This window comes from Galeopterus variegatus, unplaced genomic scaffold, assembly GCF_000696425.1.
Source record: "Galeopterus variegatus unplaced genomic scaffold, G_variegatus-3.0.2 Scaffold1788, whole genome shotgun sequence".
Lineage (NCBI taxonomy): Eukaryota > Metazoa > Chordata > Mammalia > Dermoptera > Cynocephalidae > Galeopterus > Galeopterus variegatus.
Window position 1 is genome coordinate 251,967 of NW_007727899.1, and position 12,835 is coordinate 264,801.

The following is a 12,835-nucleotide window of genomic DNA, read 5'->3' on the forward strand; positions in this document are numbered from 1 at the left end:
CAACTATATAAAATTTCAAAACTATTATGTAGTTATTTTCAAGTCTTATGTGATTATTTTTGGTAGTGTTTCATTGCTTGTTCATTTTTGGTGTTTCCATCTTTTATTTTTTCAAATATTTTATATGATACTCTTAAATTTTATGTAACTGTTTTTATTGAAGAAGAATATATAAATACAGCTACTTTACAGTATGTTGCTGATAACTATGTGGTCCTCAGGAGGATGGTCTGTATCTGATGATCGTTCCTGCTGCAGCTTATCCAGGGTGGCTCATTTCCTTAATGTATTTGCATTTTTGTTTTGTGAGTTTGGTCGAACTTAGTATGTGTAAACCAGGACCTGAGTCCAGGCTTCCTCCTTCAGGAAGGATTTGCATTATTTCTGCGGGGCCAGGGTGTGGGTTTCTCAGGTTGGGGTCTCCCTGGCTGCAGGTAGCAGGGGCTTCAGTGCTGGCAGCTGTACATTCTCAAGAAAGATTGATTATGTCCCCCTGCCAATTTGTGTTTCCCAGAGCAGAATGCCATTCATTCCCTCACCTCCCATCCCAGAACGTTTTTTAGTCTTTTGAGGATTCCCCTTTCCTGTGAACTCAGCTGTGTATGCAAACTGTGTTTGGTGGAGTTCCTTTGCTGGTGTACATGTCACTACATCACGCAGATGGAGGAGAATTGTCTCTAGGGGCTTGCTCTTGAGCGCCAGAAAAGATGTTTCACCTCCCTGGGCCGCCCCCACCACCATGTTCTGTACACCACGTGTTCCACATGCAGTCCGTATCTTGGAATAGTATGTGAGGCGCAGCCCACGATTACAAACATGGTTGTTGGTTGTTGACTGGAGGAAATGTCAATGCTCGGTTCTCACATGATTTTTCATTAATGTGAAATTTTATTGAACTGCAGTGTTCTTCTGACCAAACCAAGAGCTCTCATATTACAGTCTTACATTAACCTCTCTACCTGAGAAGAGACTGAATGATTTATTTTCTCTGCAGCGGTGATTCAGACTGAGTTTTTATATATATTTCAGCCCTTTTGCAGTAAATGTAGTTATAGGTTCTTTTGTACCGGGAACTGGAATTTGACTTTTTAAAAATGAAAGTTGGGGCTGGCCTGTGGCTCACTTGGGAGAGTGTGGTGCTGATAAGACCAAGGCTGCGGATTCGGATCCCTATATAGGGATGGACGGTTCGCTCACTTGGGAGAGCATGGTGCTGACAACACCAAGTCAAGGGTTAAGATCCCTTTACCGGTTGTCTTAAAAAAAAAAAAAATGAAAGTCAGGTCTTTTTAAAAGAAAATCTAAAGCTGATAGGACAGTAGGCTGAGCTCTTTTTTTCTAATTAAAATAGGCTTCCCTTGACATAGGAGGACTACTCTGAGTCTCCACCAGCAGATGTGGGAGGGTTGGCTCTAGGGATTGGATCCATGTTCTAGGCCCAGAACTAGGCTCTAGGAGAGTTGGGCAGGCCACGTAACTTCTCTGCACCTTGGCTTCTTCCTGGTAAAGCAAGAGTGCCCTCCAGTGCTCATGCTTGCTGTAACCTGTCTCAGGGTCAGGTGGTGGTCTCTTTTCACTGTGGCTCTACCCCAGAGTGTTGTGCCTGTACTCTCCTTTACCCAGCCTGGCTCACAGCTGTGGGTGTGCATTCTGCCTAATGTGATGTAGGGGCTGGGCAACAGTCCGCCACACCCCCACCCTGGACAGAGGCCACAAGACATTTGGGGATTTAGCAGCTGTTCAGCAAACAAGCATTTGTTGACCAACACTTGGTGGTCAGCACCATGCTAGGACCCCAAGGGACTGCGGTCTGGTGAGAGCTTTGGAATGGTTTTGCTGCAGTTGAGTTTCCTGCTGTTTAACATGGCGGTTACACTTGAGGTGCATTACTGTGTTGCTTTTTGTCTCAGCTATGTTTGACCGAGAGAACAAGGCCGGCGTGAACTTCACCGAGTTCACGGGTGTGTGGAAGTACATCACTGACTGGCAGAACGTCTTCCGCACCTATGACAGAGACAACTCTGGGATGATCGACAAGAACGAGCTCAAGCAAGCACTCTCAGGTTTTGGTAATTCACTTGTCTCGGTGGTGTGGCGTGTTTAATTTTGGAGCCTTACTGATTTTTTAACCCATTACATGTAAAATTTTTGTTTGCATCTTACAGGTTCATATTTTGATGTTATTTGTCATGAAGGCTTGTATGTGACATGGAGACTTTGATGATGCAGTTTTTCACCCACAATGAGATAAGGGCGGTGCGAGTTGCTCGTCCCTTGTGAAATGGGATGGTTTCATGAGCAAAACTGAGAATGTGGCTTTTAACAGTTTAAAGTGGATAAGTGAAAATGAAACAGTGAGGGACAGCTTCCATTTCATGATACATTGAAATACATGAAAAAGATGATAAACAACCCTAAAAAACGACTCTGTAGTTGTCAGGTCTAACTCTCAGTCCGTCCGCATCGTGTGCCTCAGGTGGAGAGTCAGAGAGTGCGAGTATGTGCCCATTCTCAAGTGTGCTCAGCATGTGTGTGCTTAGCACGTGCACTGACACGGACACCCGTGCCAGGCTTGGACGTGTGATGGTGTGCAGTGTTCATAGTACCTTTCCAGAGTATATCCCAGGGCTTCCTGATGCTGCTTGGGTCTAACAGGAAGCTGGGCTTTTTATTTACAAGAGAAGAACCAAAATGTTTGGGACCAGTCTTAGACTTGCACTGCTTACACCAAGGTTCTGGTCTGTCTGGGACGGTCTCACTCAGTCCTCTGTTCATCTAGCCTGGATCACAAAACCCCTTCTGTGCTTTACTTACAGGCTGCTTATCAGTACCTTCTAGAAAAAATAAGGAAAATTAGATTATAGCCTAATATACTCTAAACATCTTGAGTCTTCCTGATCTAAGGTGCGTTATTTCTTGTGGCTGTTAACATGGCGTCTGTCCTTTCAGTTTTTCTTTCCAGCACATTCTTTATGGCTGTCTTCTCTTTCTTTCTTTACCTTCTTACCTTATAAACTCATCCTAGGGCCAGTTAGAGGCCCTGGGTCTCCACAGGAAGTTGTGTTCTGAGCTCACCAGCTGTGGGCTAGGATTTGGGCAAGCTGCCTCTGAACAGGAACTTGGAATGCTGCCGACCCGCTGAGCCCTTAGGTGGGAGGACTGGGGTGACCCTGGCTGGTTTCTCTTCCCTGGGGCAGGTACAAGGAGGGCTGCGGGAGGGTGCAGCCCTCCACAGAGAGCGGCCTAGGGCCTAGGAGCCCAGTGGCTGCCGAGACGAATCGGAGCCCTGAGAGTTCTTTCCAGACAAGTGTCCTCGATTGCCACAGGACATCATCATGTTCTGAACTTGTCAGGCCCTGGAACCCTTTTTGCTCAGCACCAATGGCCCTCAGTCCTTGGAACTCACAGTGAAAACATTGACATGGATGATGCTTCCCGGCCTCCCAGGCCCTCTGCGTCCTGGTCAGACCAGGAACCTGGTGGCAGCGCACTGGGCAGGTGGTGTTTCCTCGCAGGAGCCCAGGGTGGGACGAAACCCTTCCTGACTTCTGGAGCTTTTACTGGAGAAAGTAAATGTTCTGTTGCAGCGTTTCTGTGGTTCTCTTGGAGTTTCTCCCTGTGTGTAGTTCTTGGTTTCCCAGGGTCATCTCCCCTTATCTTCTGAGAGAGGAGCATTGCCATCCTTTTTGCATATTAATTATCTTGAAAGATTTTCGGTAGTAACTGTTAGGACATGGGCCTTAGAAGCAAAAATGCCTGTTGTGTTTTGACTTCTAAGAGTAGGTGTTCTGCTCAACAGGGAGGCCGTGCCTTCCCCTCAGCAGCTGGCGTGAGGGAGTCACTGGGGGACGTCAGAGCCTGCAAGATTTCACCTTGGGTGTTCCAGGCCATCCTGGTGACACAGTGTGGCTCGGATAGGGCCACATGGTAGGTTATATGATCCATCCATTATTTTGGGCGCGGGGGTTGGCAGCTAGCTGAGAAGGGGATCCGAACCCTTGACCCTTGACCTAGGTGTCACCAGCACCACCTGCTTCCACGTGAGCTTACCAGCCAGCCACATTTTTAAAACCTTTATTAACAGAGACCTGGAATGAGGAGAAGGGCAAAGACACAGTAGGCACAGCGTGGGAGATGCCTGGAGCTTGGGTCACACACACGCAGCTCAGAGGCGGCTCAGAGTCGGTCGGGCAGAGAACACCTCCACCTCCCTGAAACTGCCACACCCTCCACTTGGCCTCTGCAGCCCCTGCCAGTGTAGCTTTTTAAAGTGAGAAGTTCATGAACATGCAGTGGGCCTCCATTTACCCATCTCACCGTTTCAGCCGTTTTCCGTCTTTGTGCTGCATTTGCTGGCCCTTTTTTTTGTGGCTGAAGCATTTTAAATAGGTGCAAGGCTCACACCATGTCACCCCTGCGCCTTTTGGTCGGCGCCTGTGGAGCACGTGGATGTTTGCGTGTGAAATCAGTGCCGTTGACTCACCTTGCAGTGATGGCAGAGTGTCTTTTTTTTCTTCAGAAATATACTTTGTTTATTTTGGGCTTAACTGTACAAGGATTGAACCCCAGACCTGGGTGTTGTCAGCACCACACTCCAACTGACTGAGCTAAATGGCCAGCCCCTTTTTGTGACTGTTTTGCCTAAAGTGGGGTCCAAGCAAGGCCATGAACAGCCCCCACCCCTTTTTCATGCCATTGGCTGTTTGGAGACCTCAGGGTTGGTGCCCTGCCTGGTGTGCTCACCCGCATGTGACATTCAGCCTGTTCCCAGGCCGTGCTACTGCTGCGTGTTGTGCCACACATGGACACACAGGTAGGATGTGCTGGGTGTGGTGGAGGTTGGGGTGCACAGCCTGGAACTGACTGTCCCCAGTGGTCATGCAGCCTGACGTGGTGCTATCGGCAGGGTGATTATCTGGGGGTGGCACCTCCTGCGTGCTGGTTCACAGGCAGAGAGGGACTGCTCCGTCAGCAAGAGCTGTTTGGTTCCTGGAAGTGCAGACGTGGCAGAGGCTACTCCTGTCCTCACTTAATGATGCCACTGTCACAGGGTGGGGTGGGGTCTTGAGAAGATCGTGCTTGACAGACGCAGGGTTGAGAGCGTCCCAACTCCGCCTCACTCTGATCCTGCACAGCCCTGATCTGTCCCTTGGGCTCTGTTTCAAAGAGGAGCAGGCCAAGAGAGGGTCAAGACTACCCAGAGGGGACAGTGCAGCCCTGTGCGGTCTGGAGCTGTGATCCTGCTATTGCTCCAGGTCCTCCAGGGCCGGGAAGGGCCCCCAAAGTGGCCACGTCCTGTTTGGGGGCCTCAGCTTGTTTTTCCTTGGGGGTGGGCTAGATGGCTTACATAGAGGCTCTGCTTGGCTCACTAATGATATTTCCAGTCAGGGCTTTTGTCCAAAAGAGGGCAGTGACCATAGAAAGGTGCTCGCCAGGTACGTTGGATCTGATGGGCAGTCTCCACTGCTGTGGCTTGCTGGCCGGTCCCGACTGGAACCACGGGGCCGTGCACAGAGAGCGCCTCTTAGTTCTGATGGTGGCATTTCTCATGTGGATTTTCATTAAAGGAATTTCTTAGAGAACAGTTTACTGCAGGTTTTGGCCTCTCAGATAAACATCTTTTTATACTTAGCTTATTCATCATTCATTTTACTAGTCTTAATGTATTTTTGTTTTTCCTACAATAGTACTGATGACCAAGGAAATTCAAGGCAATCGGGAGCAATGGAGTTACTTCCGTTGTCTGTACAGACTGTGGAAATCCTCTGTCTTTGTTTCCCTCTCACCTGTCCTTGCCCAGTCTCGGCAGGAGACCAGTGATGGCTGTCGTCCCCCACTCATGCTCTGGATGGGCGGTGCCCCTGTGGCCGTGTCCCAAGCTCTGTCCTCAGCAGCTCAAGGGCTCAACCTAGGCTGCTGCCTAACCTGCCGTAGGTGCTGGGCACAGGTGTTGGGCGTGAGGAGCCTTCATGACCCTGCTTTCTTTTTCTGACTCAAATTGGGGGTCCTATCTTCAGCTCAGCTTGCAGGGAAGGGGGTGTCAGCAACTCTGCTGTCACATGTATAGGCCCTGAACTTAAGTTGCAGAATGCCATGACCACTCTGGAAGGTACTATGTACATGTTTGTGTGTTTGAATCTTTATCAGTCAAAGGATTGAGTGTTCATACAGGTTAATAACTGTGAAATTCACTTGGACAATAGGTTATATACTATTGCAAAGATTCCAAGACTGAAAACCAGTAAGAATATTTTGGCAACTGGATCTTGCCTCCTGAATCAGTGAGGATACCACGATCACAAGCAGTGGGGCTGCGAGGGAAGGGATGGAAGCAGGCGGGGTGTGTCCTTGCTCAGAGTGGCTGCCAGGGATGTCTGAGGCACGGCCGGAGACCTTTTCAAAACACGCCGTGAAATGGAAATGGATCCCTTACACTTGGTGGCCTGTTAGTGATTCTGACTTGGAAGACCAGCTTCCTCCTGTGCTCTTGCGTTCCCTAATGTCAGATGAACTGCTTTATGTGGGCAAGTGTCTGTCAGTAACCTCCTGTGTCCTTCACTGACATTTTGTTTAACTGCAGCCTCCTGTGATACTGTAGCTTTCAAAGCATTCTCTGGTAGTGAGTAACCTAGGACAGATTAATAACTGTGAGAGTCAACAAAGAGCGNCGATACTGTAGCATTCTCTGGTAGTGAGTAACCTAGGACAGATTAATAACTGTGAGAGTCAACAAAGAGCGTTTTAAAATGATCACTCCACTGGGTTCAGACGCTGAGCTTGGCTGCCTAGTGGGGTGATTTTTGTGGGTGCAGTGCTGGAGTAGTTAATTAGCATAAGTGAACACGCCCATGAAGATGACCTTTAGCCTCCAGGACAGCTGAAGCTCCCAGGTCACTCCTCAGCCTTCCAGGAGGTGGCACTGGTCTTGAAGTAGGTCACTTCATGTCCTGGAGATAAAAATTTATCATAGAATAAATTTATCTAGGGAGCATTTCTTAGTTCTCAGTGTGCATTTGAATGAATTTGCATTTTTATTCCCACCGTCATATGGTGTCATGAGGCTGTGGGGTCTTGGGAGGGAGAACTTGAGCGTTGACACAGACCTTCCCCCTCTCCCGGCCACCCTCTACTAACTCCAGTTTTTCTTCTTCAAGGCTACCGGCTCTCTGATCAGTTCCATGACATCCTCATTCGCAAGTTTGACAGACAAGGACGGGGGCAGATTGCGTTTGACGACTTCATCCAGGGCTGCATCGTTCTGCAGGTGACCAAATGTCCTTGTGTGGGTTCACTGTGGGCCACGGAGGCCAAGGTGGGGCAGGAGGGGGGCAGCCATCACGTCCATGTGCCTGACCTTCAATCTAAAGAATCAGGCATCTGTCGAAGTAGTTTGAGGGCTTATAAAAGTTAGTCTTTGGAGAATTAACCAGTTCTGGTAACAGAAGTGTAGCAGTGCTGTTTTTTCTTGCCTCAGAAATACAGAGCAGTCTGTCTGGAATAGATTAGATTGTTCTTTTCAGTCTCTAGTGGGTTGTTTACCCATATAGTGTGGTGTATTGTATTTTTACAAAAAACTTTTACTCTGAGAAAATGGCAAGTTTTCTGTTGTGATTGTCACTGTGTCTTGCCTTCAGGTATGAGGTTAGCTATGGAGCCCAGGCACACAGGACCTCCCTTGCTGAGGCCTGAGAGCCATTCCTGTGCATTCCAGTGTCTGGCAGAGCTCGTAATTCATGCTAGCCCTGCAGCAGGCTGTGCCCAGAGTGTCTTGGTTCCCTACAGTGGTTCTGTGATGTCCATCCTGCTTACAGAGAGCTTAAGGGACACACTTAAGATGGGAGCAGGACTGAGGGGTCCTGCCCAGTGGTTCCCTGCAGGCCCCTGCTGCTGTTTCTAGGTGGAGATCCAGGCTCCATAGATTTAAGCTTCAGAAATGCAGTGGGTTGATAAGCCTTTATGTATCTTTCAAAATTTTTATTATGACAAATTTCAAACAAAAACAATAGAGACAACAAAATGAACTGGGAATTATTAACTCATGGCCAGTTACCTGTAATCCCTCCGTATACCTCCATGCCCCCTACCCCCATTATTCTGCAGCAAACTCAATTTTATGGAAAGCACATGTTTTTTCCATAAATACTTCAGTAGAAACTGACTCTGAAAAGTAAGTCCTTAGAATTTGAATCCAAGTTGAGGGCACATCTTGTCAGCTTTGGCAGTTGTTGAGAGATGTGAATAGCAAGAGGTTTTTATGTGTAATGTGGAATTTTGCAAAACATTCTTAGGCTTTTTTTTTCAGTTAAGGAGATAGATCAATCATTAAAAGTGTATTTTTACTGGGCCGACCCCGTGGCTCACTTGGGAGAGTGAGGCGCTGGGAGCGCAGTGGCGTTCCCGCCACGGGTTCGGATCCTATATAGGGATGGCCGGTGCGCTCACTGGCTGAGCGCGGTGCGGACGGCACCAAGCCAAGGGCTGCGATCCCCTTACCGGTCCCAAAAAAAAAAAAAAAGTGTATTTTTACTGGGCCGACCCCGTGGCTCACTTGGGAGAGTGAGGCGCTGGGAGCGCAGTGGCGTTCCCGCCACGGGTTCGGATCCTATATAGGGATGGCCGGTGCGCTCACTGGCTGAGCGCGGTGCGGACGGCACCAAGCCAAGGGCTGCGATCCCCTTACCGGTCCCAAAAAAAAAAAAAAAGTGTATTTTTACTGGGCCGACCCCGTGGCTCACTTGGGAGAGTGAGGCGCTGGGAGCGCAGTGGCGTTCCCGCCACGGGTTCGGATCCTATATAGGGATGGCCGGTGCGCTCACTGGCTGAGCGCGGTGCGGACGGCACCAAGCCAAGGGCTGCGATCCCCTTACCGGTCCCAAAAAAAAAAAAAAAGTGTATTTTTACTGGGCCGACCCCGTGGCTCACTTGGGAGAGTGAGGCGCTGGGAGCGCAGTGGCGTTCCCGCCACGGGTTCGGATCCTATATAGGGATGGCCGGTGCGCTCACTGGCTGAGCGCGGTGCGGACGGCACCAAGCCAAGGGCTGCGATCCCCTTACCGGTCCCAAAAAAAAAAAAAAAAAAAAAGTGTATTTTTACTGACTTGGTCTGCTAAGTGCAACACTTCATGATTCCTTTAAGAACGAAACTGGAAACATCATTTCCTGTTCCAAGGTGATTTGTTGGAGAACAAGATTTATTAACATTGAAGCCTCAAACCTCTAAAATGGAGGGAGCCTCACCCCAGGAAAAACCGGTTCCTGGTCCTCCCCCACTCTTGCAGAATGACCCTAAACGCCAGACAGAGGTGGAGGGTCTGAAGGAAAAGCTGCAGGCCACAAGTAAAAATTTCCTCAAAAATGTCTTCTTTCATCCCCTTTTCTCCATAAAGAAAAAGGCTTTTTGAAAATTATTTTTATAGAACACCATAAAAATCTTGGAAAAATACAAATAAAGTATAAAGAGAGAAAAATTATTGTTCTTTAAGCCAGAGTTAACTACAGAGTTAACTTCAGCTGCTGTGCTGTTTTTTGTTTTCGTATCTTGTTTTGCGCTAGCGCATTTCAGAGCATTTGAATGGTGGGGAGGGGCTGCATGATCCCTGCTGGGTCCCTGCTGGGTCTAGGAGTCTGGGGCAAACTGGCGGCTCTGCAGGTCTCCATGTGTGTGGGCTGTTGTTCTGGAATCGAATTGTGCCTGCCTTTCCTTGTCATTAAAAGTCTTCAAAGCATTTTATGGTTGCCCTGACTCCATCATCTCCAAGTGGCACCTACTTAACCATCCCTGTTGTAGAGGTGTGGGTGGTCTCCCCTTTCTGCTTCTAACCTGGCCTGGATCCTCAGGCTGATAGAGGGGAAGGTAGACCGAGCAGGAGGGGGCCCCCCCAGCCCGTAGACCCGGCCCGGCCTGTGGATGTTTACACACCACTCTGTGCTGCCTCTGTGGCTCCAGCAGGTTCCAGGGGAGAAGACTGAGTGGGGGCAGGTTTCCTGTGTCCTGAGCTCCTGTGGCCCAGAGTCTCACCACAGCAGAGGTGAGCCATTAGGACAGGAGCCTTCCACGAGGACAGTTCTGGAGTGGGAAGGAGGGCTGAGGTCTGTAGCTGAGCTGGGCCTGCAGCCCATCTTCTCTCCCCACCCTCCACGTCCCACATCCACAGGCTCCAGTGTCTTCGTGGGGGACAGCCCTGACTTATGGGGGTGGCCAGGGATGTCCCACTGCACCTCCCTGTGCTGGAGTCCCATGAGGAGATGAGGAAATTCACATGCTTCTGGAATTGGTTTCCTAAATATCTCTTTACCTAATACGTTTTGTTCCTCTGTTTAGTAAATGTCAAGAGCTAAATGCCTGTTTTTTCCCAGAGGTTGACGGATATATTCAGACGCTATGATACGGATCAGGACGGCTGGATTCAGGTGTCTTATGAACAGTATCTTTCCATGGTCTTCAGTATCGTATGACTCTGGCCTTTTGTGAGTGGCAACACACAGAAAAAAGACAGAAAATGCCAAATCTTTCACTTTGATGAAACAGAATGTGGATGCAGTTAACAGTGCTGTTCTTCTTTGATTTTATGTAATTACTGTTCGGGGACCTGGCTGTACATATGTGGATATGCTGATCAATGTTTTTGCAATTGTAACAGTAGCTATATCGTGATAACACCAACATTGGATTTGGTGACTGTTTAATTGTGCCATGAGGTAAAATGTAATTATGTTTCTGGTGTTATGCTTGCAGAAAATGCATCATGTGCTTTTCTAGATATCTCCAATTCTATATAGTGGAAATGCTTTTCTTATCCAACAGGAATTTTAAAATAATACGGCACTTGCACAGAAGGCTTTCTATGTGCCTTACTTTTTTAAAAGGAGTTTATTGTATTCGTTGGAATATGCAACAGGAGCAATAAAGGAAATGGTACCGACTCGTCTCCTTTCAGCTTTTCAAATCCAATGTGCTGGAGAAATGTGCCCCGCTCCCCGCTGCCCTAGGTGACTTTCAGTCATCTCAGGTGCACTCACCTGGGAGCTCCGCCTTCTGGAATGTTCTCCTGCAGCCTGGTCCGCATAGCTTTTGCTTATGAAAATGCAGAAGCGCATCCCATCCTCTGTTATAGTAGTTAAATCTCATCATCCCCCTGGGAGAGGGAGTCTGCTGTTCAGGGAAGCCTGCAGGCCCTGTACACCAGCACCAGACACACTGGACACGCCGGCCAGAGGACGGGTGCTGCGGCCCCTCATCCTGCAGGTGCTGCCCATCTGTCTGCTGGCCCCTCTCTGTGGCTCCGTTCAGCTCGCCCACGTGGTCAGAACAGTTTCTACTTAGTGTTCCTAGCTTTATTCTCCTGAGCTCTCTGCTCTGCGCTCTTCCCTTCCCAGGCGAGTGTTCTGGTTCCGAGGTTGCAGCATCTTGTCTCAGGGTGCCTTTCTAGTGCTGGTCCCTCCAGGCTGTTCCCCACATTCCTGTCTCTGCTATCTATGGTCTCTCCTGGGGAGGTCGGGCCTATTGAGACCCCTGCTCTGTGTGGGGGAGTCTGCCATGGAGTGATGGGGTTGGAAGAGGGCCATTTTTCTGGGGAAAGCCCCCAGTCTGTGTGCAAGGGCATAGGTGTGCTGGTGGGGTCTGGCTGCACTTGCATCCTGGACTGAACCCCTGTGCCCTCTTGATGTGGATCCTCCAGAAAATGGACTCCAGGTTCCCTGGGGGCAGAAGGAGGGAGATGGGACTGGGGGTTCCAGCCACTCGCTCGTGGGGTCTGGCTGCACTTGCATCCTGGACTGAACCCCTGTGCCCTCTTGATGTGGATCCTCCAGAAAATGGACTCCAGGTTCCCTGGGGGCAGAAGGAGGGAGATGGGACTGGGGGTTCCAGCCACTCGCTCATGATGTCAGCCAGTGCCGACCCCTCCTCGGGAGCTGGGCCCACTATGTGCTTTCCTCCATGGTGTCCATGTCCCGTCTGCCAGGGCCTGGGCAACCTTACGCACCATCACGTGCTCTGTCCGCTGGTCCCCGCTGGCCTGTGTCCATCGTGGCCCCTCCCTCATCACTGTGTGCTGTTACGACCCCACACGCGCACCCCCACCAGAACCAGCTGAAACCAGATTGTGTGTGAAACAGGTGGGTGGTGTATTCAGATTTGTAGGGGGTGGGGGACGTGAGGACATTTGGGTTCTGGTGCGTGTCAGTGATCAGAAATTTGAGTGTACGTGGGGTCATCTGAGGCTGTGCTGGCAGGATGGGCCTGGGGCTGTGGGCTCTTATCTCTGGAGTCCGTGGCCAGAGAGCTCAGGATGTCACTGGTGGAGGGCTGTGGGGTCCTCATCGAGGGGCCGAGGTGGTGGAGTTGGGTCCCAGATGTCACTAGCCAAGGGGTATGTGGAGCTTGGACTGTGTTATGACCTCGCTCATAAGGGTACCCAGGAGTTGCTGAGGATTTCCACTCTTATCTGTGCTGGGTGCCTTCTGGATAGCGACACACTCGCAGCTCAACCAGCAGATGACCCCATGTTCCTACTCCAGCAAGGTCAGCTTCCTCGCCTCAGACTCATGCTTCAACTCCTGAGTGTATCTGCACCTCGTACCTGAGAGTATGTCTAGGACACGCTTGAGAGTATCTACACCACACATCAGTGTGTCTGTACCACACACCAGAGTGTGCCTATACCTCACACCTGAGCGTATCTGCACCTTATACCTGAGAGTATGTCTAGGACACGCTTGAGAGAATCTATACCACACACCAGAGTGTGTCTGTACCTCACAGCAGAGTGTATCTGCACCTCAAACCTGATTGTATCTGTACCTCACAGAGTGTGTCTATACCTCACACCTGAGC

The 12,835-nt window shown here is 49.7% G+C and overlaps 2 protein-coding genes across 2 annotated transcripts in view; both read left to right on the forward strand.

Annotated features, from left to right (window-relative positions):
- Window positions 1-10,922, forward strand: part of PDCD6 (programmed cell death 6) — a 21,763-nt gene extending 10,841 nt beyond the window's left edge. Inside the window, exons 3-5 of the mRNA XM_008578947.1 lie at window positions 1,911-2,069; window positions 7,155-7,264; window positions 10,357-10,922. Of these exons, the coding sequence (XP_008577169.1) occupies window positions 1,913-2,069; window positions 7,155-7,264; window positions 10,357-10,455 (366 nt within the window). The 5' untranslated portion in view covers window positions 1,911-1,912 and the 3' untranslated portion in view covers window positions 10,456-10,922. The remainder of the gene's footprint in view (window positions 1-1,910; window positions 2,070-7,154; window positions 7,265-10,356) is intronic.
- LOC103595529 (aryl hydrocarbon receptor repressor-like) overlaps window positions 1-12,835 on the forward strand; it is a 104,374-nt gene that overhangs the window by 1,116 nt on the left and 90,423 nt on the right. The gene's annotated exons all lie outside the window — the stretch shown is intronic.